General features: G+C 46.0%; 1 protein-coding gene across 1 annotated transcript in view; it reads left to right on the forward strand.

The window, feature by feature from the left end:
- Positions 1 to 980: 980 nt before the first annotated feature.
- LOC121558029 (iron-sulfur clusters transporter ABCB7, mitochondrial) overlaps positions 981 to 27,257 on the forward strand; it is a gene marked incomplete at its 3' end in the record, with an annotated part of 40,806 nt that continues 14,529 nt past the window's right edge. The window contains 4 exon segments of the mRNA XM_045216776.1: positions 981 to 1,155; positions 7,225 to 7,302; positions 7,419 to 7,493; positions 17,682 to 17,801. Of these exon segments, the coding sequence (XP_045072711.1) occupies positions 1,015 to 1,155; positions 7,225 to 7,302; positions 7,419 to 7,493; positions 17,682 to 17,801 (414 nt within the window).

The following is a 27,257-nucleotide window of genomic DNA, read 5'->3' on the forward strand; positions in this document are numbered from 1 at the left end:
TTCACCACTCGATTCATCCGACGTGCATCAATCACTCCAGAAATATTTTTCATCTCTTTAACATCGACTTCCCACGAGACACTAGATATTACCCCCTTGAGGGGTGCCCTGTTCCGAAGAGACACACACAACACGTCAAACTTTTCAAATCGGGAGAGACGCAACACACGTTCCTTCTGATCCGCAGAATCACAAAAAAACCGCCTCTAGTGATCCTCACATCCTTCACTTTACCCATCACTCTCTCCACCAGTTTGGATAGCTCAAACGGTTTCTTCAAGATTGGTATTTCGATAAGCTGCTCCTCATTAACAAACCGTACTCCTGCTAGATATAAAGGGACATTCTCATCACTGTACCCTACTTTGCTCCTTTTTCCATTATTTTGAACAAGATCTTTTCCCACAACGCATAGTAAGGTCACAAGCACGTGATTGTTTTGAAATCTTATCAAAACAAGAGTCAAATCTAAATTCCAAGCTAAACAACGAAATAGGTATATAATGACAAAATGTTGCGAAATAGCTATTATGATTTTATTCCTTTAAAAAAAGGAATAAATGGCGACGGGGGCAAAGTTCGTTCTAATCGGAAGTAACGTAACCGAAGATCTTTATAGCTAAACCAAGAGACCACAGGCCGTAGTTTCAAAATGGGAACAAATAGGTCATAGTAGGCGGAGCCAAGCCGAGCTAGCGAGATCCTATTTGCGTGTTTTAGCATGCGTGCGCATGTTTCCTTTGACAAAGAGTAAAGTCTACAAAACTTAGTCCACTCTGTTCGTAACATATTGTAGTTTTGGGAACAGAAAATTAGGAGAACGTTGACCAAATCCCATCCCGTTCCATCTTCTCCCACTGCCTGCTACTGGGCTTCCTCTCACTACCATATTTGGTTATTGAGCGGAAATGCCAAGCGGAAGCTTCACATTTATACATCCGGTGAAACATCTGTCTTGTTGTTCTATCTGTGACGTAACTTTGTTGATTATCGAACCCGCCGTCCTTTGGCAAGATGGCGCCGCTGTTGGTCTCGCTGAAATGTGGATTCCACTTGCAAAAACGAAAATTAGCTATTTTACTTCAACATACAAGTTCGTATCATGTTTGGAGAGGAGGTAACACACCGAATGGGAAGCAACAGACGACTTATTTGGTGAGTATTAGCCTAAAGAGGGGGAGAAGGACACTGTTCTTAGAGAGACACAAGTGCCCATCATCATGATAAAGTTAACCAGTTTGGGGTGAACGGGTGTTAAGTTGTATTAGTCAGAAAGTTAACCAAGCTTGTGGAGCATGTTTTCACAAGATTGGCATGGCTGTCGATGTTTTGCTAGCTAGCTAGGTAGTTTTGCCGCAAATTGAGGTTAAAGTGAAAGTGATTTCGACATTACTAACTAGCTAAAGTATGTAGATTGTGGGCCCCAGTGAGTGGGGCACGTTTTAACATTTCAATTTCCATTTTTGTAATTGAGTAGAAACTCTTATCCAAATCAAATTGTATTTTTTTCATATGCGCCGAATACAACAGTTTAGACCTTACAGTGAAATGTTTACTTACAAGCCCTTAACCAACAATGCAGTTAAGAAAAAGTGGTAAGTAAACTCTAGATAAGTGCGGGGGCACCGGTTAGTCGAGGTACTGAGCGACTTACTTGCTGAAGGGCACCAGTCGGCTCGGGGATTCGAACCTAGGCTACCGGCCTATTTTGGAACTAACGAAGTAAAGAAAGAGTGTCAGTGCACAGTATGATAAGATGTATGTCCGGTGAGATAAGACTGCGCATCCCACCCGTGGACCGACTGATATTAGCTGCACGTGACAGACACCATGGGCTTATTATGAGGCCGATTGTGTTGCAAAACGTTTCTTCAACGGAAGTGAACAGAACGGGGCGGGAACTACCTGAATTTGTCCAATAGAAACTCTAGAAACGTTCCGTTTTGCAACTGTTTGGACTAATTTTTTTATTTTTTTTAAATTTATCTTTTATTTAACTAGGCAAGTCAATTAAGAAGAAATTATTATTTACAATGACAGCCTACACCGGCCAAACCTGGACGACCAATTGTGCGCTGCCCTATGGGACCTCCAATCATGGCCGGTTGTGATACAGCCTGGAATCGAACCAGGGGGTCTGTAGTGATGCCTCAAGCACTGAGATGCAGTGCCTTAGACCGCTGCGCCACTCGGGACGCCACTCGGGAGCCCAGACCGCTGCGCCACTCGGGACGCCACTCGGGAGCCCAGACCGCTGCGCCACTCGGGAGCCCAGACCGCTGCGCCACTCGGGACGCCACTCGGGAGCCCAGACCGCTGCGCCACTCGGGAGCCCAGACCGCTGCGCCACTCGGGAGCCCAGACCGCTGCGCCACTCGGGAGCCCAGACCGCTGCGCCACTCGGGAGCCCAGGTGATTACACGCCAGGTGTAACTGGTTGTAAGCCAACTAGTACTGCTGGTATGATGATATGCTGTACTCACTGTTGTTGAGCAACACTGTCACTGTGGTGATATAAAACAGTTAAAAAGTTGACAAAGGAGATGATTGTGGACTACAGGGGGTAAAAAGAGGACTGAGCACGCCCCCATTCTCATCGACAGGGCTGTAGTGGAACAGGTTGAGAGCTTCAAGTTCCTTGGTGTCCACATCACCAACAAACTATCATGGTCCAAACACACCAAGACAGTCGTGAAGAGGGCACGACAAAGCCTATTCCTCCTCAGGAGACTAAAAGGATTTGGCATGGGTCCTCAGATCCTCAAAAAACAGCTGCACCATCGAGAGCATCCTGACTGGTTGCATCACTGCCTGGTATGGTAACTGCTCGGCCTCCGACCGCAAGGCACAACAGAGGGTAGTGCGTACGGCCCAGTACATCACTGGTGCCAAGCTTCCTGCCATCCAGGACCTCTACACCAGGCGGTGTCAGAGGAAGGCCCTAAAAATTGTCAGCGACTCCATCCACCCTAGTCATAGACTGTTCTCTCTGCTACCGCACGGCAAGCGGTACCGGAGCGCCAAGTCTAGGTCCAAAAGGCTTCTTAAAAGCTTCTACCCCCAAGCCATAAGACTCCTGAACAGCTAATCATGGCTACCCGGACTATTTACATTGTTCCCCCCACCCCCCTCTTTTACGGTGTTGCTACTCTCTGTTTATTATCTATGCATAGTCACTTTAACCCACATGTACATATTACCTCGACTAACCTGTGCCCCCGCACATTGACTATGTACCGGTATCCCCTGTATACAGCCTCCCTACTGTTATTTTATTTTACTGCTGCTCTTTAATTATTTTTTGTTTTTTTTACTTACCCATTTTTCACTTAACATTTTTTTTTTTACTGCGTTGTTCGTTACGGGCTTGTAAATAAGCATTTCACTGTAAGGTCTACACCTGTTGTATTCGGCGCATGTGGCAAATAAAATTTGATTTGATCCTGGATATTCTGGCACATAACTAGCTCTTGATGCCTAAAATCTTCTCTATAGGTTGTAAAAAAAAAAAATCCACCTCGAGCAATGTCTCAATTTGTTCATGACACGGGTCGTTCCATAAGTCATTGGACGAGGGCGTCTTCTGTATGGGGGAGTTTTGTTAAGATCACTGACGCTCGGTATGAACATTAACATGCATCGCTTGCGGTACGGTTTTGGAAGCATAAGGACCTTATCTTTCATATCAGCAAGAAATCATTTAAAAAAAAACATACTTAAAGGTTAAATTGATACATGGCATGCCATGTTAGGGTTCCCACATGGCCATATCTCCACGTTACAGCGCTTATTTACGGAAAACAGACGAAAGACAAGAGGCGGCCACCTGTGCTAATTAGCCATCTAGCATGCTCTGAACACCTGTGCTAATTATTCATCTAGCATGCTCTGAACACCTGTGCTAATTATTCATCTAGCATGCTCTGAACACCTGTGCTAATTATTCATCTAGCATGCTCTGAACACCTGTGCTAATTAGCCATCTAGCATGCTCTGAACACCTGTGCTAATTAGCCATGTAGCATGCTCTGAACACCTGTGCTAATTAGCCATCTAGCATGCTCTGAACACCTGTGCTAATTATTCATCTAGCATGCTCTGAACACCTGTGCTAATTAGCCATCTAGCATGCTCTGAACACCTGTGCTAATTAGCCATCTAGCATGCTCTGAACACCTGTGCTAATTAGCCATCTAGCATGCTCTGAACACGTGCAATTAGCCATCTAGCATGCTCTGAACACCTGTGCTAATTAGCCATCTAGCATGCTCTGAACACCTGTGCTAATTAGCCATCTAGCATGCTCTGAACACCTGTGCTAATTAGCCATGTAGCATGCTCTGAACACCTGTGTGTAAGCGTAATTTGGGAAGTGTAGCGGAAGTGTAGTTTCGTCGGAGGGAGTCACCCATAGCTGTATGTATCTGTGCAAAACTGCTGCAGTAACTTTCTCACTCATCATTATTCACAATTCATTCAGGATTATCCATAATCATGGTAGCATCAACATTCATGTAGGAGTGTTTAGAAACATTCTATTCTTATTTACAATAAAAGTGATCAACTTTAAAGTATCTTGGTAGATAGTGTGGTCTACAGCTTATCATTAGGTACTCTACCTCAGTCGAGCAATACCTCGAGACTTCCTTAATATTAGCTGTTGTTGACAAATAGACACAGACCCCCATCCCTCTTCTTACCGGACGTAGCTGTTCTGTCCTGCCGATGCACGGAAAACCCAGCCAACTGTATATTATCCGTGTCATTGCCTTAGGCATGCTGCAAGGAGGCATGAGGACTGCAGATGTGGCCAGGGCAATAAATTGCAATGTCCGTACTGTGAGATGCCTAAGACAGCGCTACAGGGAGACAGGACGGACAGCTGATCGTCCTCGCAGTGGCAGACCACGTGTAACAACACTTGCACAGGATCGGTACATCCGAACATCACACCTGCGGGACAGGTACAGGATGGCAACAACAACTGCCCGAGTTACACCAGGAACGCACAATCCCTCCATCAGTGCTCAGACTGTCCGCAATAGGCTGAGAGTGATGTGTATTCTTTAATGAATTAGGAGATAGAACTGGGTTAATCACGAACATTGAGTTAGAATTGTTTGTTACTGGGCTAGGAATTTAATTGGGGCATTTCACTGTGTGTGGGGGAGTAGAGAGGAAATCTGCCCTAGGGTCAAATTGCTTGCTCTTACTTAAATCCATGGCTGTCTTATCTGATGAGAGACTGAAACTAGCTTGTGGCCTTTTGTCTCTCTCTTCAAAAGGGAGCGGCACCAGGGTTGAATGGAGTTTGGGCTAGACCTTTGTCTCCTTGGTAACAGCTTGAGGGGGTGGGGTTTATGTGATTTAGGGCCTTTATGTGATTGCGGTCCTCTGTAGCTCAGCTGGTAGAGCACGGCGCTTGTAACGCCAGGGTAGTGGGTTCGATCCCCGGGACCACCCATATACAAAAAAAAAAAGAATGTATGCACGCATGACTGTAAGTCGCTTTGGATAAAAGCGTCTGCTAAATGGCATATTTTATTATTATTATTTGTCATGTTTAAACTAAACATGAGTGTGTGTGCAAGACAGGGGAGCGAGTGATTGGTTGGAGTAATAGTTCAGCCGTCCTCAGGGACAAAGGAAGTGGGTGTGGAGTGATAAAGAGCGGGAAACTGAAGAGGGAGGGATTTAGAGCTAGAAGAGTTGGGGATGATGGTATATAATGAAGGGGGAACGGGGAGCCACTCTGCAGACTGGTATCGGCTTTGTTGAAAACTTTAATAAAGTCATTTCTTGATGCAACAAAAACTGTGTAAGACCTTATTTGTAATAAAGTATAGTGGTTATTTTCCACAACGAGAGAGGCTGGACTGAGGGCTTGTAGGCCTGTTGTAAGGCAGGTCCTCACCAGACATCACTGGCAACAACGTCGCCTATGGGCACAAACCCACCGTCGCTGGACCAGACAGGACTGGCAAAAAGTGCTCTTCACTGACGAGTCACGGTTTTCTCTCACCAGGGGTGATGGTCGGATTTGCGTTTATCGTCGAAGGAATGAGCATTACACCGAGGCCTGTACTCTGGAGCGGGATCAATTTGGAGGTGGAGGGTCCGTCATGGTCTGGGGCGGTGTGTCACAGCAACATCGGACTGAGCTTGTTGTCATTGCAGGCAATCTCAACGCTGTGCGTTACAGGGAAGACATCCTCCTCCCTCATGTGGTACCCTTCCTGCAGGCTCATCCTGACATGACCCTCCAGCATGACAATGCCACCAGCCATACTGCTCGTTCTGTGCGTGATTTCCTGCAAGACAGGAATGTCAGTGTTCTGCCATGGCCAGCGAAGAGCCCGGATCTCAATCCCATTGAGCACATCTGGGACCTGTTGGATCGGAGGGTGAAGGCTAGGGCCATTCCCCCCAGAAATGTCCGGGAACTTGCAGGTGCCTTGGTGGAAGAGTGAGGTAACATCTCACAGCAAGAACTGGCAAATCTGGTGCAGTCCATGAGGAGATGCACTGCAGTACTTAATGCAGCTGGTGGCCACACCAGATACTGACTGTTACTTTTGATTTTGACCCCCCCTTTGTTCAGGGACACATTATTCAATTTCTGTTAGTCACATGTCTGTGGAACTTGTTCAGTTTATGTCTCAGTTGTTGAATCTTGTTATGTTCATACAAATATTTACACATGTTAAGTTTGCTGAAAATAAACGCAGTTGACAGTGAGAGGACGTTTCTTTTTTTTGCTGAGTTTATATTATATGAATCCTATAAATTCAAATGGTCAATATGGGTGCAATCAATTAGCTTAATTTTTCAGACATCAATTATATTTCAACAAAATAATGTTGTGGGAATTTTAATCTGATCTGTTTCTAACCACAGAAAGGATTTCAGAACAATCTGATATGGTGGGTGTCATGGCTGGCTGAAAGGACACGGAACGACCCACAGGTCATCAATAAGGGTTACCACCACCACAAACACCTAACCTCGGTCTCCTAAAGACGATCTATTAAATATTACCTGTACATTGTGACCTCAACTGACACCGGCTGTGTTTGAACTAACATGCTCTTTGGCCCACTGTTTTATCTCTCAGCCCTGAGGGGAATCTTTCAACAGGAAGGAATGTCTCTGTTCTATTCCGTCTGGATCTGTAAATGTTTACTGAAACAAGCTCCTCCCTTCTTCTCCTCTCCTGTTCTGTAGCTGAGCCCCAACCTGAGGACAGCCACATGGACAGTCAACAGGAGTGACAACAACAGACGTATACTGGAGGCTGCAAAGGTACGTTAGATTGTCATTGGAGCCATTTACGATATCAGAAATGATTAAGTTTGAATATGAACTCTGAAGAATCTAGTATATAGTGTAATATTGTGTTTGTGTGTGCTTGCTCACAGCATTTGCAGGTGACAGAGCGGACATGTTGGCACGGTAATGCAGGTGGAAGACTTAACGCAGACCCCAAAAATGTGGTAAGAAAAATAGAACTTCCAAATGTTCTAAAACAGAAGCATGTAATGTTTTATTGGCTCTATGATCAGCAGGTAAACAGAGAGAAAATAGGGGATCATTAATTTGTTCCTAACTCAATTCTGCAGGGAAAGGGTCACCTTTTACTTTCATAGTCAACTGATTGTGTTAATTCATTCCACTACTAGACCAGCAACAACTGATTGTGTTAAAATAAACAGAAATCACTCCGCCATTTCCTGGTTGCTAAAATTCTACTAGTTCTCCTAATTTATAGTTTGTGACAAAACAAGCAGTCGTTGGGCAGAGAATCATCCCATAGGGCGGCGCACTATTGGCCCAGCGTCGTCCGGGTTTGGCCGGTGTAGGCCGTCATTGTGAATAAGAATTTGTTCTTAACTGAGCCTAGTTAAATAAAGGTTAAATAAATAAAAAAATAAAAATTGTACCCTCTAAACCGCTGTGAAATATATTTTCCATAACCACAAATATAGTATTTTCAGCTGTTTGAAGCTGGTGGACAAAACCGAAAGCAAAAGACGCAAAAACAAAACTTAACTGGAAGCAGAGAAATAGTAGAACATAGAACAGATCTACTTCTTCTTAGACTTGTTTTCAATGAGAATGACAGATCTATAACTCACATTTCTATGTGAATTTGGTCAGGTCGCCCAAAAAGTTACAAATTGCAGCTTTAATTAATTCCACTACTAGATCAGCAACAACTGATTAAAAGCAGTGGTGGAAAAAGTACCCAATTATCTTAATTATTTTTTATACTTGAGCAAAAGTAAAGTTACCTTTAATAGAAAATTACTCAAGTAAAAGTGAGTCACCAGTAAAATACTACCTGAGTAAAAGTGTAAAAGTATTTGGTCTTAAATATACTTAAGTATCAAAAGTAAATGTAATTTCTAAAATATATAAGTATCAAAAGTATAAATCATTTCACAATTCTTATAGTAAGCAAGCCAGACGTCACGATTGTTTTGTTATTTTTCAAATGTGCGGATAGCCAGGGGCGCACTCCAACACTCAGACATAATTTACAAAAGATGCATTTGTGTTTATTGAGTCCGCCAGATCAGAGGCAGTAGGGATGACCAGGGATGTTCTCTTGATAAGTGTGTGAATTGGACCATTTTATTGTCCTGCTAAGCATTCAAAATGTAACAAGTAATTTTGTGTGTCAGGGAAATTGTATGGAGTGAAAAGTACATTATTTTCGTTAGGAATGTAGTGAAGTAAAAGTTGTCAAATAGAAATGGTAAAGTACAGACACCCCAAAAAACTGCTAAAGTATTCAGACCCCTTGAATTTCTTCACATTTTGTTATGTTACAGCCTTATTCAAACATTTATTAAATGTTTTAAAATCCCATAATGACTAAGCGAAAACAGGTTTTTAGAAATGTTTGCTAATTTATTACAAATAAAAAAACTGAAATTCCTTATTTACATAAGTATTAAGACCCTTTGCTATGAGACTCGAAATTGAGCTCAGATGCATCTTGTTTCCATTGATCATCCTTGAGATGTTTCTACAACTTGATTGGAGTCCACCTGCGGTAAATTCAATTGATTGGACATGATTTGTAAAGGCACACACCTGTCTATATAAGGTCCCACAGTTGACAGTGCATGTCAGAGCAAAAACCAAGTCATGAAGTCGAAGGAATTGTCCTTAGAGCTTCGAGACAGGATTGTGTCGAGGCACAGATCTGGGGAAGGGTACCAAAAAATGTCTGCAGCATTGAAGGTCCCCAAGAACACAGTGGCCTTTTAAATGGAAGAAGTTTGCAACCACGAAGACTCTTCCTAGAGCTGGCCGCCCGGCCAAACTGAGCAATCGGAGAAGGGCCTTGGTCAGGGAGGTGACCAAGAACCCGATGGTCACTCTGACAGAGCTCCAGAGTTCCTCTGTGGAGATGGCAGAACCTTCCAGAAGGAAAACCATCTGTGCAGCACTCCACTAATCAGGCCTTTATGATAGAGTGGCCAGACGGAAGCCACTCCTCAGTAAAAGGTACATGACAGCCCGCTTGGAGTTTGCCAAAAGGCACCTAAAGGACTCTCAGACCATGAGAAACAAGATTCTCTGGTCTGATGAAACCAAGATTGAGCTCTTTGTCCTGAATGCCAAGCATCACGTCTGGAGGAAACCTGGCACCATCCCTACGGTGAAGCATGGGGGTGGCAGCATCATGCTGTGGGGATGTTTTTCAGCGGCAGGGACTGGGAGACTAGTCAGGATCGAGTCAAAGATGAACGGAGATCCTTGATGAACAGAGATCCTTGGTGAAAACCTGCTCCAGAGCGCTCAGGACCTCAGACTGGGGCGAAGGTTCACCTTCCAACAGGACAACGACCCTAAGCACACAGCCAAAACAACGCAGGAGTGGCTTCGGGACAAGCCTCTGAATGTCCTTGAGTGGCCCAGCCAGAGCCCGGACTTGAACCCGATTTAACATCTATGGAGAGACCTGAAAATAGCTGTGCAGCGACGCTCCCCATCCAACCTGACAGAGCTTGAGAGGATCTGCAGAGAAGAATGGGAGAAACTCCCCAAATACAGGTGTGCCAAGCTTGTAGCGTCATACCCAAGAAGACTCGAGGCTGTAATCGCTGCCAAAGGTGCTTCAACAAAATACAGAGTAAAAGGTCTGAATACTTATGTAAATGTTATATTTCAGTTTGTAATTTTTAATAAATTATCTAAAATATCTAAAAACCTGTTTTTGCTTTATCATTATGGGGTATTGTGTGTAGATTGATGGGATGGGGGGGACGACGACAATTTAATCAATTTTAGAACAAGGCTGTAACTTAACAAAATGTGGAAAATGTCAAGGGGTCTGAGAAATGTGTGCACTCACTAACTGTGAGTCGCTCTGGATAATATATTATTATTATAGTCTGCTAAATGACTCAAATGTAAAAGGGGTCTGAATACTTTCTAAAGGCACTGTAAATAGTACTTTCAAGTATTTTTACTTAAATACTTTACACCACTGGATTAAAGCCAGATTTTGCCATAACACACACGCTAGTGTTGTCACGATACCAGCATTTGTTACTTCAATACCAGAGCTCTCCAACCCTGATCCTGGAGAGATACAGGGTTGGAGTGAAAACCTACAGGAGGGTAGCTCTCCAGGAACAGGGTTGGAGTGAAAACCTACAGGAGGGTAGCTCTCCAGGAACAGGGTTGGAGTTAAAACCTACAGGAGGGTATCTCTCCAGGAACAGGGTTGGAGTTAAAACATACAGGAGGGTATCTCTCCAGGAACAGGGTTGGAGTTAAAACCTACAGGAGGGTATCTCTCCAGGAACAGGGTTGGAGTTAAAACATACAGGAGGGTATCTCTCCAGTAACAGGATTGGAGTTAAAACCTACAGGAGGGTATCTCTCCAGGATAAGGGTTGGAGTTAAAACATACAGGAGGGGAGCTCTCCAGGATAAGGGTTGGAGTTAAAACATACAGGAGGGTATCTCTCCAGGAACAGGGTTGGAGTTAAAACCTACAGGAGGGTATCTCTCCAGGAACAGGGTTGGAGTTAAAACATACAGGAGGGTATCTCTCCAGGAACAGGATTGGAGTTAAAACCTACAGGAGGGTATCTCTCCAGGATAAGGGTTGGAGTTAAAACATACAGGAGGGGAGCTCTCCAGGATAAGGGTTGGAGTTAAAACATACAGGAGGGTATCTCTCCAGGAACAGGGTTGGAGTTAAAACATACAGGAGGGTATCTCTCCAGGAACAGGGTTGGAGAGAGAACCTACAGGAGGGAGGCTCTCCAGGATCAGGGTTGGAGTTAATACCTACAGGAGGGTATCTCTCCAGGATCAGGGTTGGAGAGCCCTGCTCTATACCATCACGACACTCAATACCAAAACGATACCACAGCAACAAAAAGAAGGCGTATTACCCAGAATGATCCAGACAGATAAACTCAGCTACTGCTCTGTTCAATCGTTGGGCATCTTTTGAGTTCATTACATTTGAACATTTTGATGTTGTTTTTTTGGACAGCATGTATGCATTAATCAATTATACAATCAATGTTACTTTTTTTTACCCACTAACTACAAAACAACAATGTTAATGATTTATTTGAATGGTAAACCTCAGTTGATAAACTGGGTAAATCAAGATATAGCCTAGGTCTATTCACAATACAGGTGAATGCATATTATTCAATAGGAGTGGGATCAAGATATAGCCTAAGTCTATTCACAATACAGGTGAATGCATATTATTCAATAGGAGTGGGATCAAGATATAGCCTAGGTCTATTCACAATACAGGTGAATGCATATTATTCAATAGGAGTGTGTGCATGCATTGAGTTATTCAGCTTGTTTTAGTTGATATCATGGTGTTACAGATGAGAAACAATCCCTTCCATTTAGGACTTATTTTATTGGCAACTGCTAGGAGAACATTTATTTTATTGTACTGATCAACAACATTTGCATAGAAGAAGCCATCCCTTATAAAATGTGTGCTGTCTCTTTAAGAGAGTAATGACGTAATTTGCCAGGCAGAATGTGGCTGTGGAATCGGACTTTGTTGCTATGGAATCTAGTGGAAACCAGACAGGAGGTGAGGGAGATGATGAAGTGACTGAGTTTTTGGTGGTGAGGGAACTAAGTTAATTAATAACGGTTTTAGTGACACTCAGCTTCAGCATATTTAGTATTATGGTTTCATATTTACATTGACATTTTAGTCATTTAGCAGACGCTCTTATCCAGAGTGCATGCATTATATATATTTTTTTTTCATACTGGCCCCCGTGGGAAACGAACCCACAACCCTGCCGGCCAAACCCTCCCCTACCTTGTGCGCCGCCCCATGGGTCTCCCGGGTTGCGGCCGGCTGCGACAGAGCCTGGATTCGAACCAGGATCTCTAGTGGCACAGTTAGCACTGCGATGCAGAGCCTTAGACCACTGCGCCACTCAGGAGTCATATTATCACAAACAAAGTACTAGGGTAGTGAATTCAGCTGTCAGCTAGCAAGGAAAGTTAGCCTACAATAACAGCTGGAAGCTACCGGTATCGTCTTGCATTGTAAAGTGTTCTAGCCTGTAGGGACATTGTTTTGTGAACAGTAATGAACAGTTTCAAAACGTCTACATGCCGTGTTGCATCATAAGTGTGTTAACCTCTGTGCATTATGAGTGGGAAGCGAACAATGCAGCCAGACAGCTCTAGTAATGGATGAGGAGGTGGAGCGGGAAGCCAGACAGCTCTAGTAATGGATGAGGAGGTGGAGCGGGCAGCCAGACAGCTCTAGTAATGGATGAGGAGGTGGAGCGGGAAGCCAGACAGCTCTAGTAATGGATGAGGAGGTGGAGCGGGCAGCCAGACAGCTCTAGTAATGGATGAGGAGGTGGAGCGGGAAGCCAGACAGCTCTAGTAATGGATGAGGAGGTGGAGCGGGGAGCCAGACAGCTCTAGTAATGGATGAGGAGGTGGAGCGGGGAGCCAGACAGCTCTAGTAATGGATGAGGAGGTGGAGCGGGCAGCCAGACAGCTCTAGTAATGGATGAGGAGGTGGAGCGAGCAGCCAGACAGCTCTAGTAATGGATGAGGAGGTGGAGCGGGAAGCCAGACAGCTCTAGTAATGGATGAGGAGGTGGAGCAGGCAGCCAGACAGCTCTAGTAATGGATGAGGAGGTGGAGCGGGAAGCCAGACAGCTCTAGTAATGGATGAGGAGGTGGAACGGGCAGCCAGACAGCTCTAGTAATGGATGAGGAGGTGGAGCAGGAAGCCAGACAGCTCTAGTAATGGATGAGGAGGTGGAGCGGGAAGCCAGACAGCTCTAGTAATGGATGAGGAGGTGGAGCGGGCAGCCAGACAGCTCTAGTAATGGATGAGGAGGTGGAGTGGGAAGCCAGACAGCTCTAGTAATGGATGAGGAGGTGGAGCGGGAAGCCAGACAGCTCTAGTAATGGATGAGGAGGTGGAGCGGGAAGCCAGACAGCTCTAGTAATGGATGAGGAGGTGGAGCGGGAAGCCAGACAGCTCTAGTAATGGATGAGGAGGTGGAGCGAGCAGCCAGACAGCTCTAGTAATGGATGAGGAGGTGGAGCGGGCAGCCAGACAGCTCTAGTAATGGATGAGGAGGTGGAGTGGGAAGCCAGACAGCTCTAGTAATGGATGAGGAGGTGGAGCAGGCAGCCAGACAGCTCTAGTAATGGATGAGGAGGTGGAGCGGGAGGCCAGACAGCTCTAGTAATGGATGAGGAGGTGGAGCGGGAAGCCAGACAGCTCTAGTAATGGATGAGGAGGTGGAGTGGGAAGCCAGACAGCTCTAGTAATGGATGAGGAGGTGGAGCGGAAGCCAGACAGCTCTAGTAATGGATGAGGAGGTGGAGGCGGGAGCCAGACAGCTCTAGTAATGGATGAGGAGGTGGAGCAGGCAGCCAGACAGCTCTAGTAATGGATGAGGAGGTGGAGCGGGAGGCCAGACAGCTCTAGTAATGGATGAGGAGGTGGAGCGGGAAGCCAGACAGCTCTAGTAATGGATGAGGAGGTGGAGCGGGAAGCCAGACAGCTCTAGTAATGGATGAGGAGGTGGAGCGGGAGGCCAGACAGCTCTAGTAATGGATGAGGAGGTGGAGCGGGAAGCCAGACAGCTCTAGTAATGGATGAGGAGGTGGAGCGGGAAGCCAGACAGCTCTAGTAATGGATGAGGAGGTGGAGCGGGAAGCCAGACAGCTCTAGTAATGGATGAGGAGGTGGAGCGGGGAGCCAGACAGCTCTAGTAATGGATGAGGAGGTGGAGCAGGCAGCCAGACAGCTCTAGTAATGGATGAGGAGGTGGAGCGGGAGGCCAGACAGCTCTAGTAATGGATGAGGAGGTGGAGCGGGAAGCCAGACAGCTCTAGTAATGGATGAGGAGGTGGAGCGGGAAGCCAGACAGCTCTAGTAATGGATGAGGAGGTGGAGCGGGAAGCCAGACAGCTCTAGTAATGGATGAGGAGGTGGAGCGGGAAGCCAGACAGCTCTAGTAATGGATGAGGAGGTGGAGCGGGAAGCCAGACAGCTCTAGTAATGGATGAGGAGGTGGAGCGGGAAGCCAGACAGCTCTAGTAATGGATGAGGAGGTGGAGTGGGAAGCCAGACAGCTCTAGTAATGGATGAGGAGGTGGAGTGGGAAGCCAGACAGCTCTAGTAATGGATGAGGAGGTGGAGCGGGAAAGCCAGACAGCTCTAGTAATGGATGAGGAGGTGGAGCGGGAAGCCAGACAGCTCTAGTAATGGATGAGGAGGTGGAGCGAGCAGCCAGACAGCTCTAGTAATGGATGAGGAGGTGGAGGGCGGGCAGCCAGACAGCTCTAGTAATGGATGAGGAGGTGGAGTGGGAAGCCAGACAGCTCTAGTAATGGATGAGGAGGTGGAGCGAGCAGCCAGACAGCTCTAGTAATGGATGAGGAGGTGGAGCGGGAAGCCAGACAGCTCTAGTAATGGATGAGGAGGTGGAGCGGGAGCCAGACAGCTCTAGTAATGGATGAGGAGGTGGAGCGGGCGGGCAGCCAGACAGCTCTAGTAATGGATGAGGAGGTGGAGCGGGAAGCCAGACAGCTCTAGTAATGGATGAGGAGGTGGAGAGGGAAGCCAGACAGCTCTAGTAATGGATGAGGAGGTGGAGCGGGCAGCCAGACAGCTCTAGTAATGGATGAGGAGGTGGAGCGGGCAGGCAGACAGCTCTAGTAATGGATGAGGAGGTGGAGCGGGAAGCCAGACAGCTCTAGTAATGGATGAGGAGGTGGAGCGGGAAGCCAGACAGCTCTAGTAATGGATGAGGAGGTGGAGCGGGAAGCCAGACAGCTCTAGTAATGGATGAGGAGGTGGAGCGGGAAGCCAGACAGCTCTAGTAATGGATGAGGAGGTGGAGCGGGAAGCCAGACAGCTCTAGTAATGGATGAGGAGGTGGAGCGGGAAGCCAGACAGCTCTAGTAATGGATGAGGAGGTGGAGCGAGAAGCCAGACAGCTCTAGTAATGGATGAGGAGGTGGAGCGGGAAGCCAGACAGCTCTAGTAATGGATGAGGAGGTGGAGCGGGAAGCCAGACAGCTCTAGTAATGGATGAGGAGGTGGAGTGGGAAGCCAGACAGCTCTAGTAATGGATGAGGAGGTGGAGCGGGAAGCCAGACAGCTCTAGTAATGGATGAGGAGGTGGAGTGGGAAGCCAGACAGCTCTAGTAATGGATGAGGAGGTGGAGCGAGCAGCCAGACAGCTCTAGTAATGGATGAGGAGGTGGAGCGGGAAGCCAGACAGCTCTAGTAATGGATGAGGAGGTGGAGCGGGAAGCCAGACAGCTCTAGTAATGGATGAGGAGGTGGAGCAGGGAGCCAGACAGCTCTAGTAATGGATGAGGAGGTGGAGCGAGCAGCCAGACAGCTCTAGTAATGGATGAGGAGGTGGAGCGGGAAGCCAGACAGCTCTAGTAATGGATGAGGAGGTGGAGTGGGAAGCCAGACAGCTCTAGTAATGGATGAGGAGGTGGAGCGAGCAGCCAGACAGCTCTAGTAATGGATGAGGAGGTGGAGTGGGAAGCCAGACAGCTCTAGTAATGGATGAGGAGGTGGAGTGGGAAGCCAGACAGCTCTAGTAATGGATGAGGAGGTGGAGTGGGAAGCCAGACAGCTCTAGTAATGGATGAGGAGGTGGAGCGGGAAGCCAGACAGCTCTAGTAATGGATGAGGAGGTGGAGTGGGAAGCCAGACAGCTCTAGTAATGGATGAGGAGGTGGAGCGAGCAGCCAGACAGCTCTAGTAATGGATGAGGAGGTGGAGCGGGGAGCCAGACAGCTCTAGTAATGGATGAGGAGGTGGAGCGGGAAGCCAGACAGCTCTAGTAATGGATGAGGAGGTGGAGCGAGCAGCCAGACAGCTCTAGTAATGGATGAGGAGGTGGAGTGGGAAGCCAGACAGCTCTAGTAATGGATGAGGAGGTGGAGTGGGAAGCCAGACAGCTCTAGTAATGGATGAGGAGGTGGAGCGAGCAGCCAGACAGCTCTAGTAATGGATGAGGAGGTGGAGCGGGAAGCCAGACAGCTCTAGTAATGGATGAGGAGGTGGAGCGGGAAGGTGGAGCGGGAAGCCAGACAGCTCTAGTAATGGATGAGGAGGTGGAGCGAGCAGCCAGACAGCTCTAGTAATGGATGAGGAGGTGGAGTGGGAAGCCAGACAGCTCTAGTAATGGATGAGGAGGTGGAGTGGGAAGCCAGACAGCTCTAGTAATGGATGAGGAGGTGGAGCGAGCAGCCAGACAGCTCTAGTAATGGATGAGGAGGTGGAGTGGGAAGCCAGACAGCTCTAGTAATGGATGAGGAGGTGGAGTGGGAAGCCAGACAGCTCTAGTAATGGATGAGGAGGTGGAGCGAGCAGCCAGACAGCTCTAGTAATGGATGAGGAGGTGGAGTGGGAAGCCAGACAGCTCTAGTAATGGATGAGGAGGTGGAGTGGGAAGCCAGACAGCTCTAGTAATGGATGAGGAGGTGGAGCGAGCAGCCAGACAGCTCTAGTAATGGATGAGGAGGTGGAGCGGGAAGCCAGACAGCTCTAGTAATGGATGAGGAGGTGGAGCGGGCAGCCAGACAGCTCTAGTAATGGATGAGGAGGTGGAGCGGGCAGCCAGACAGCTCTAGTAATGGATGAGGAGGTGGAGTGGGAAGCCAGACAGCTCTAGTAATGGATGAGGAGGTGGAGAGAAGTAGGACAGCAGCTGGACAGCAGCTACAGGCCTGTCCAATTGTGAAAGAGAACTACAGGATGATATTGGACAAGCAGTACACAATGTCTTGCCATATTGTTATAAAAGCAGCCTTCGTCATCAATGGTTCAAAACAATGAGCAACTGCTTCAGGCACAGTATTATTTGTCAATGTTTTGGACAAGTGAAGCTTTTCCCAACGTCTTGTGAAGTTAGAAGATGCGTTACCTTCCTCTTCTGTGGTCACAGTGAGGAGGAAAATGTATAAATAATAATGGATGCCATTTAGCTTTTATCCGTGGCGATATGTGCATAAATGTTTCGTGTATGGGTGGCCCCAGCGGGAATCGAACCCACAATCCTTGTCTTTGCAACCTCCATGCTCTACCAACTGAGCCATGTGAATAAAACAATTATGTCATCTAACAGTGGTTTTTCCTTGTTGTGTCCTGGTGGCAGTTGAAGGAGGTGAATTCCAGGACCATCCTGTCTAACATGTTGTCCTACGTGTGGCCCAAGGACCGGCCTGATCTACGGGCTAGAGTAGCCATCGCCCTGGGGCTGCTGGCTGGAGCCAAGGTAGGCTGATGAAACACACACACGTCTGCTGGCTAACGTTTACACCTCAAACACCTTTCACATTTAGTTGCGTTACAATGTGAGATTGAAATGTACACTACCGTTCAAAAGTTTGGGGTCACTTAGAAATGTTCTTGTTTTCCATGAAAACTTACATGAAGTGAGTTTGAATTGGAAATATAGCAAAATGAATAGGAAATGTAGTCATTGACAAGGTTAGAAATAATGCATTTTAATAGAATTAATAATTGTGTAGTTCAAACTTTGCTTTCGTCAAAGAATCCTCCATTTACAGCAATTACAGCCTTGCAGACCTTTGGCATTCCAGTTGTCAGTTTGTTGAGGTAATCTGAAGAGATTTTACCCCATGCTTCCTGAAGCACCTCCCACAAGTTGGATTGGCTTGATGGGCACTTCTTACGTACCATACGGTCAAGCTGCTCCCACAACAGCTCAATAGGGTTGCGATCTGGTGACTGTGCTGGCCACTCCATTATAGACAGAATACCAGCTGACTGCTTCTTCCCTAAATAGTTATTGCATAGTTTGGAGATGTGCTTTGGGTCATTGTCCTGTTGTAGGAGGAAATTGGTTCCAATCAAGCGCCGTCCACAGGGTATGGCATGGCGTTGCAAAATGGAGTGATAGCCTTCCTTCTTCAAGATCCCTTTTACTCTGTACAAATTTCCCACTTTACCACCATCAAGCACCCCCAGACCATCACATTGCCTCCACCATGCTTGACAGATGGCATCAAGCACTCCTCCAGCATCTTTTCATTTGGTCTGCATCTCACAAATGTTCTTCTTTGTGATCCGAACACCTCAAACTTCGATTCGTCTGTCCATAACACTTTTTTCCAATCTTCCTCTGTCCAGTGTCTGTGTTCTTTTGCCCATCTTAATCTTTTATTTTTATTGGCCAGTCTGAGATATGGCTTTTTCTTTGCAACTCTGCCTAGAAGGTCAGCATCCCGGAGTCGCCTCTTCACTGTTGATGTTGAGACTGGTGTTTTTTGGGTACTATTTCATGAACCTGCCAGTTGAGGACCTGTGAGGCGCCTGACTGATGGTTGCTGATAATTGGCCTCTGTACGTCTATGTAGATATTCCATAAAAAAATCAGCCGTTTCCAGCTACAATAGCCATTTTACAACATTAACAATGTCTGCACTGTATTTCTGATCAATTTGATGTTATTTTAATGGACCAAAAAACAAGGAAATGTTGACCCCAAACTTTTGAACAATACTCCATAATGTCAGTGAAAAGAAAATTCTACACATTTTTACAAATGAATAACAATTAATTAACTAAAATATAGTTCCGAAGTCAGGAAATCGTACAGTGTTAGTTTCATCAGCTGTTTTACATTATGATATAAAACACAGGAAAAACTTAATTTTGACTGCGCTGGACCTTTAAAGAGTCCTGTGAGAGTCTGCTGACTTCCGCAGGCTTCAAGCTTCCTTTTAAAGAGGCATTTTCTCAGCTATCTGTGATTGAAGAATGAAGCAGGTATTAAACAGAAAGCAGCAGTTGCCTACTCCATTGTCAACACTGATTAAATCAGTAGACCTATATCTTTAATAATACTACCTAAGTATCATTAGCTTTTAAAACAATTAAATCTGTTTTATTTGATCATATTTTGGACCAGAGAGAGGCTAGCCTACCGGTTGTTCCTGCAGTGAGGAGGATTCACCATCTTCCTTAGGGAGCCAAATAAACGGCTCGGTTACCAATGCTATTCGGTAGGCTACTGACGAGTGACTCACTTTAACTTCCTGATGATCGAAAACACAAAGGGGATCTTTAGTTTCTTTTTCCTCTGGACAGTGTGAAGGCTCCTGTGCTGCTCCAGAAGTTGGGACTCATGGGAGCGTGGTGGTGCTTGAATGAACGGCCAATCATATTGCTCCAAATACAAAATAGCATGACATTTACGTGTCTTCAACGGTTTTCAATAGTAGACTGTGACAGAGCAGGTAAATGTTGAGCTGGAATGCAAAAAGCTCTGTAAAGTTACTGGCCCGACACGTGTTTTTACTGGCCCCAGGCAGCGTTAATGTCGGACCCTGTACGAGAAGGAAAATAAATGAATGTGCCAGGAAACAGGCTAAGTGGATTTAGACTCATCGTTACCACATTATAGCCTATGGGACATGTACATTCATGCTTTCTCCCTCCGTGTAGAAATTCAACCACAGTGCACACAACACCCACACCCAGGTACTGAGAGGTGGGACAGACAGCAGACTGTCAAACCAGCAGTGTTTCTCTGGCTCCTGTCCTATCAGTAGCTCGCTAGAAGATGCAGATCGTTCATTCGAGCGCACACTTAGCGGAGTTGCCAACAACTGGATGCATCCGGTTTTCAGGGATACAGCTATCTTCAACCTAGCATCCTTTTCCGCTGACAACCGGATGTGCGAACTCCGCTCAGGCGTTATTTTACCTCGGCTACGTAATTCTAGTGGCAGACCTTTTTGCTGACTAGCAGCTCTAGTACTCAACTGTACAGTCGTGGTCAAAAGTTTTGAGAATGATGACAGAGGTGAGTGCTACAGGGCGATAGTCATTTAGTTCAGTTACCTTTGCTTTCTTGGGTACAGGAACAATGGTGGCCATCTTGAAGCATGTGGGAACAGCAGACTGGGAAAGGGAGAGATTGAATATGTCCATGAACACAAAAACAGTCAACAGCTTTGTGAGTACAGTCGTGGTCAGACGTTTTGAGAATGACACAAGTATTGGTCTTCACAAAGTTTGCTGCTTCAGTGTTTTTAGATATTTTTGTCAGATGTTACTATGGTATACTGAAGTATAATTACAAGCATTCCATAAGTGTCAAAGGCTTTTATTAACAATTACATTACGTTTATGCAAAGAGTCAATATTTGCAGTGTTGACCCTTCTTATTCAAGACCTCTGCAATCCGCCCTGGCATGCTGTCAATTAACTTCTGGGCCACATCCTGACTGATGGCAGCCCATTCTTGCATAATCAATGCTTGGAGTTTGTCAGAATTTGTTGGTTTTTGTTTGTCCACCCGCCTCTTGAGGATTGACCACACGTTCTCAATGGGATTAAGGTCTGGGGAGTTTCCTGGCCATGGACCCAAAATGTAGATGTTTTGTTCCCCAAGCCACTTAGTTATCACTTTTGCCTTATGGCAAGGTGCTCCATCATGCTGGAAAAGGCATTGGTCGTCACCAAACTGTTCCTGGATGGTTGGGAGAAGTTGCTCTCTGAGGATGTGTTGGTATCATTCTTTATTCATGGATGTTTTGTGAGTGAGCCCACTCCTTTGGCTGAGAAGTAACCCCACACATGAATGGTCTCAGGATGCTTTACTGTTGGCATGACACAGGACTGATGGTAGCGCTCACCTTCTCTTCTCCGGACAAGCTTTTTTCCGGATGCCCCAAACCATCGGAAAGGGGATTCATCAGAGAAAATTACTTTACCCCAGTCCTCAGCAGTCCAATCCCTGTACCTTTTGCAGAATATCAGTTTGTCCCTGACGTTTTTCCTGGAGAGAAGTGGCTTCCTCGCTGCCCTTCTTGACACCAGGCCGTCCTCCAAAAGTCTTCGCCTCACTGTGCGTGCAGATGCACTCACACCTGCCTGCTGCCATTCCTGAGCAAGCTCTGCACTGGTGGTGCCCCGATCCCGCAGCTGAATCAACTTTAGGAGACGGTCCTGGCGCTTGCTGGACTTTCTTGGGTGCCCTGAAGCCTTCTTCACAACAATTGAACCTCTCTCCTTGAAGTTCTTGATGATCCGATAAATGGTTGATTTAGGTGCAATCTTACTAGCAGCAATATCCTTGCCTGTGAAGCCCTTTTTGTGCAAAGAAATGATGACGGCGCGCGTTTCCTTGCAGGTAACCATGGTTAACAGAGGAAGATCAATGATTTCAAGCACCACCCTCCTTTTAAAGCTTCCAGTCTGTTATTCTAACTCAATCAGCATTACAGAGTGATCTCCAGCCTTGTCCTCGTCAACACTCTCACCTGTGTTAACGAGAGAATCACTGACATGATGTCAGCTGGTCCTTTTGTGGCAGGGCTGAAATGCAGTGGAAATGTTTTTGGGGGATTAAGTTCATTTTCATGGCAAAGAGGGACTTTGCAATTAATTGCAATTCATCTGATCACTCTTCATAACATTCTGGAGTATATGCAAATTGCCATCAAAAAAACTGAGGCAGCAGACTTTGTGAAAATTAATATTTGTGTCATTCTCAAAACTTTTGACCAGGACTGTATAGCCGACAGGAGAACACTGTAAACCACTTGCCCTTCTGAACTGAAAAGAATACAAATATTCCAAAACATGCATCTGTATGCAACAAGGCACTAAAGTAATACTGTACAAAGACATGGCAAAGGAATACACTTTTTGGCCTAAATGCAAAGCCTTATGTTTGGGGCAAATCCAACACAACACATCACTGAGTAACTGCCTCCTTATTTTCAACCATGGTGGTGGCTGCATCATGGTATGGGTATTCTTGATATCGGCAAAGACTGGGGAGTTTTTCAGGATGAAATGGGATGAAGCTAAGCACAGGCAAAATCCTAGAGGAAAACCTGCTTCAGTCTGCTTTACACCAGACACTGGGAGAGGAATTCACCTTTCAGCAGGACAATAACCTACAGCACGAACCCAAATCTACACTGGAGTTGGTTACCAAGACGACAGTGACTGTTCCTGAGTGACCAAGTTACAGTTTTTACTTAAATCTGCTTGAAAATCTACGGCAAGACTTGAACATTGCTGTCTAGACATGATCCCCAACACCTTGACAGAGCTTGAAGAATTTTGAAAAGAATAATGGGCAAATATTGCACAATCCAGGTGTGCAAAGCTCTTGTGAGACTTACCTAAGAAAACTCACAGCTGTAATTGCTACCAAAGGTGTTTGTAACATGTATTGACTCTGGTGAATCTAATCAAGATATATTAAGGTTTTCTTTAAATCTCCCTTTCTTTTTTTGACTTTGACATCAGAGTATTTAGATCATTGAAGAAGTCACAGTGATGCCGAAACGTTGGTGGTTTTTTTACCCAATAAATTACTGGGAGGTCATACATATGGAGGGAGACTCTTTGTTTTTATAGCTTCCAGTTTATTCCCCGTTAGTCACTCTACACTAAATCATGTTCTCTGGGTGTTTGGTTAGTCAGCACCTCTAACCTAAATCATGTTCTCTGGGTGTTTCGTTAGCTCATACTTTTTATTAGATCGTTGAACAAAATAACAATTGAGTTCCATTTTAGTCCTCTTTGTAACACAATAAAATGTGAAGAAATCCAAGGGGAGACTTTGTATAGGCACTGAGTGAACACAGTGGGTGTGTGTCTAGACTTGGATGGGGTACTGGGGTACACACTGGGGTACATACTGGGGTACATACTGGGGTACATACTGGGGAACATACTGGGGTACATACTGGGGAACATACTGGGGAACATACTGGGGTACATACTGGGGAACATACTGGGGTACATACTGGGGAACATACTGGGGTACATACTGGGGTACATACTGGGGAACATACTGGGGTACATACTGGGGTACATACTGGGGTACATACTGGGGAACATACTGGGGTACATACTGGGGAACATACTGGGGAACATACTGGGGTACATACTGGGGAACATACTGGGGTACATACTGGGGAACATACTGGGGTACATACTGGGGAACATACTGGGGAACATACACTGGGGTACATACACTGGGGTACATACTGGGGAACATACTGGGGAACATACTGGGGAACATACTGGGGAACATACTGGGGTACATACTGGGGTACATACTGGGGTACATACTGGGGAACATACTGGGGAACATACTGGGGAACATACTGGGGGGGCTGCAGGGGAACATACTGGGGTACATATTGGGGAACATACTGGGGAACATACTGCTGGGGCTGCAGGGGTGCGTGCTTATGACTAGAAGTTAAGGAAGATTTGTTGTTAACCACAACAGTCACATGATCCTATCCTGCTACAACACTGCATGACCCCATGACCCCATGACCCCACTCCTCCTATCTGTGTATTATACACTCTCTAAATCCTCCAAGTATTACTGTGATGTCTGTCTGGTTTTCAAGCTTCTTTTAGTGTAGGTATCTGTGTCTGCTTGATTCCCCTTGCCCTGCCAGAGCCTGAGGAGTCTCCCCATCTCACTGCCAGAGCCTGAGGAGTCTCCCCATCTCACTGTCAGGGCCTGAGGAGTCTCCCCATCTCACTGCCAGAGCCTGAGGAGTCTCCCCATCTCCCTGTCAGAGCCTGAGGAGTCTCCCCATCTCACTGCCAGAGCCTGAGGAGTCTCCCCATCTCACTGTCAGGGCCTGAGGAGTCTCCCCATCTCACTGTCAGGGCCTGAGGAGTCTCCCCATCTCACTGTCAGGGCCTGAGGAGTCTCCCCATCTCACTGTCAGGGCCTGAGGAGTCTCCCCATCTCACTGTCAGGGCCTGAGGAGTCTCCCCATCTCACTGTCAGGGCCTGAGGAGTCTCCCCATCTCACTGTCAGAGCCTGAGGAGTCTCCCCATCTCACTGTCAGGGCCTGAGGAGTATCCCCATCTCACTGCCAGAGCCTGAGGAGTCTCCCCATCTCACTGTCAGGGCCTGAGGAGTATCCCCATCTCACTGCCAGGGCCTGAGGAGTATCCCCATCTCACTGTCTAGACCAGATGTCTTCATCTCTACCTCTGATGTCTAGATTGGTGTGTTAAACAAGGATTATCTTCAGCTTTATAAAGACCCCATCCATCGTACCAGTAATCTCGTTACCAGACACCAGAGTCTGGTGGACCAACGCGTCAAACTTGTCCTTCATTAGCAAATAGAAAGACAAGGAGAAGCTCCCGGTGCATAGGCATTGGTTTAATCGGCTTAATCTACCAACCAATCATCTCACACAGCACTTTCCCCCCTAACCCTGCCCTGTACGTGTCTTCCATACGTGTCTTGCTTCCATTTGGAGCCATGCCTCGCAGACGTGATTCGTTAAAATTACATAAAAAATACTTTACTCAGTAAGGTCACTCCCATAGAATTCTATGATCACTCCCACTAAGGCCAACCTTGATATCCCAGGTTTAAGTGCTGTATCCCTCCCCTCCTCCATCTCTACCACCTCACTACACCGGCTCTGACGCTCGACGACTGTGGCAGGGCTTGCAAACTATCAAATCAAATTTGTATTTGCCACATGTGCCGAATACAACAGGTGTAGACATTACAGTGAAATGCTTACTTACAAGCCCTTAACCAACAATGCAGTTTTAAGAAAATAAAAAAAAGAGTCTGGGTAGCCATGATTAGCTGTTCAGGAGTCTTATGGCTTGGGGGTAGAAGCTTCCTGATGGGCCGTCCCCTCCAAGCTCCTCAACAATGTGTAGGCAGGTAGTTTAGGATTCAAACCTTCTCAAACAGCCTAATTCATACTCTTGGAGGTGCTCCTACAATAATTTGATTTGTACCGCATACAAGGTAATGTATTGCATTCTTTCCACAATAAGACATTACCCCATTCCACTACCTTTAAAAAAATAATATGAAAATAAGCTTTGATACTAACAACACAATCAGGCTTGATTAAGTTGTTTTGTCTTGTAGTAATGTGGAGCCTGTATTTCCTTAACTTTATTTTAACAATACACTCATTGAATATTTGTTTTTAAATATATACAGTTTCCAGTCAAACGTTTGAACACACCTACTCATTCAATGGATTTTCTTTATTTTAACTATTTTCTACGTCGTAGAATAATAGTGAAGACATCAAAACTATGAAATAACACATATGGAATCATGTAGTAACCCAAAAAGTATTAAACAAATCAAAATATATTTTATATTTGAGAGATTCTTCAAAGTAGCCACCCTTTGCCTTGATGACAGCTTTGCACACTCTTGGCATTCTCTCAACCAGCTTCACCTGGAATGCTTTTCCAACAGTCTTGGAGTTCCCACATATGCTGAGCACTTGTTGGCTGCTTTTCCTTCACTCTGCGGTCCAACTCATCCCAAACCATCTCAATTGGGTTGAGGTCGGGGGATTGTGGAGGCCAGGTCATCTGATGCAGCACTCCATCACTCTCCTTCTTGGTAAAATAGCCCTTACACAGCCTGGAGGTGTGTTGGGTCATTGTCCTGTTGAAAAACAAAATATAGTCCCACTAAGCCCAAACCAGATGGGATGGCGTATCGCTTCAGAATGCTGTGGTAGCCATGCTGGTTAAGTGTGCCTTGAATTCTAAATAAATCACAGACAGTGTCACCATCAAAGCACCCCCACACCATCACACCACCTCCTCCATGCTTTACGGTGGGAACTACACATGCGGAGATCATCAGTTCACCTACTCTGCATCTCACAAAGACACGGCGGTTGGAACCAAAAATCTCAAATTTGGACTCCAGACCAAAGGACAGATTTCCACCGGCCTAATGTCCATTGCTCGTGTTTCTTGGCACAAGCAGGTCTCTTCTTCTTATTGGTGTTTTTTAGTAGTGGTTTCTTTGCAGTAATTTGACCATGAAGGCCTGATTCACACAATCCCCTCTGAACAGTTGATGTTGAGATGTGTCTGTTACTTGAACTCTGTGAAGCACTTATTTGGGCTGCATTTTCTGAGGCTGGTAACTCTAATGAACTTATCCTCTGCAGCAGAGGTAACTCTGGGTCTTCCATTCCTGTGGCGATCCTCATGAGAGCCAGTTTCATCATAGCGCTTGATGGTTTTTGCGACTGCACTTGAAGAAACTTTCAAAGTTCTTCAGAATTTGCGGATTGACTGACCTTCATGTCTTAAAGTAATGATGGACTGTCGTTGCTCTTTGATTATTTGATATTTTCTTGCCATAATATGGACTTGGTCTTTTACCAAATAAGGCTATCTTCTGTATTAATCAATTCAATTTCAATCAATTTTATTTTATATAGCCCTTACATCAGCTAATATCTCGAAGTGCTGTACAGAAATTCAGCCTAAAACCCCAAACAGCTAGTAATGCAGGTGTAGAAGCACGGTGGCTAGGAAAAACTCCCTAGAAAGGCCAAAACCTAGGAAGAAACCTAGAGAGGAACCAGGCTATGAGGGGTGGCCAGTCCTCTTCTGGCTGTGCCGGGTGGAGATTATAACAGAACCATGCCAAGATGTTCAAAAATGTTCATAAGTGACAAGCATGGTCAAATAATAATCAGGAATAAATCTCAGTTGGCTTTTCATAGCCGATCATTAAGAGTTGAAAACAGGAGGTCTGGGACAGGTAGGGGTTTCGTAACCGCAGGCAGAACAGTTGAAACTGGAATAGCAGCAAGGCCAGGCGGACTGGGGACAGCAAGGTGTCAGCATGCCCGGTAGTCCTGACGTATGGTCCTAGGGCTCAGGTTCTCAGAGAGAAAGAGAGAACGAGAG

This window comes from Coregonus clupeaformis, unplaced genomic scaffold, assembly GCF_020615455.1.
Source record: "Coregonus clupeaformis isolate EN_2021a unplaced genomic scaffold, ASM2061545v1 scaf0795, whole genome shotgun sequence".
NCBI classification, from domain to species: Eukaryota; Metazoa; Chordata; class Actinopteri; order Salmoniformes; family Salmonidae; genus Coregonus; species Coregonus clupeaformis.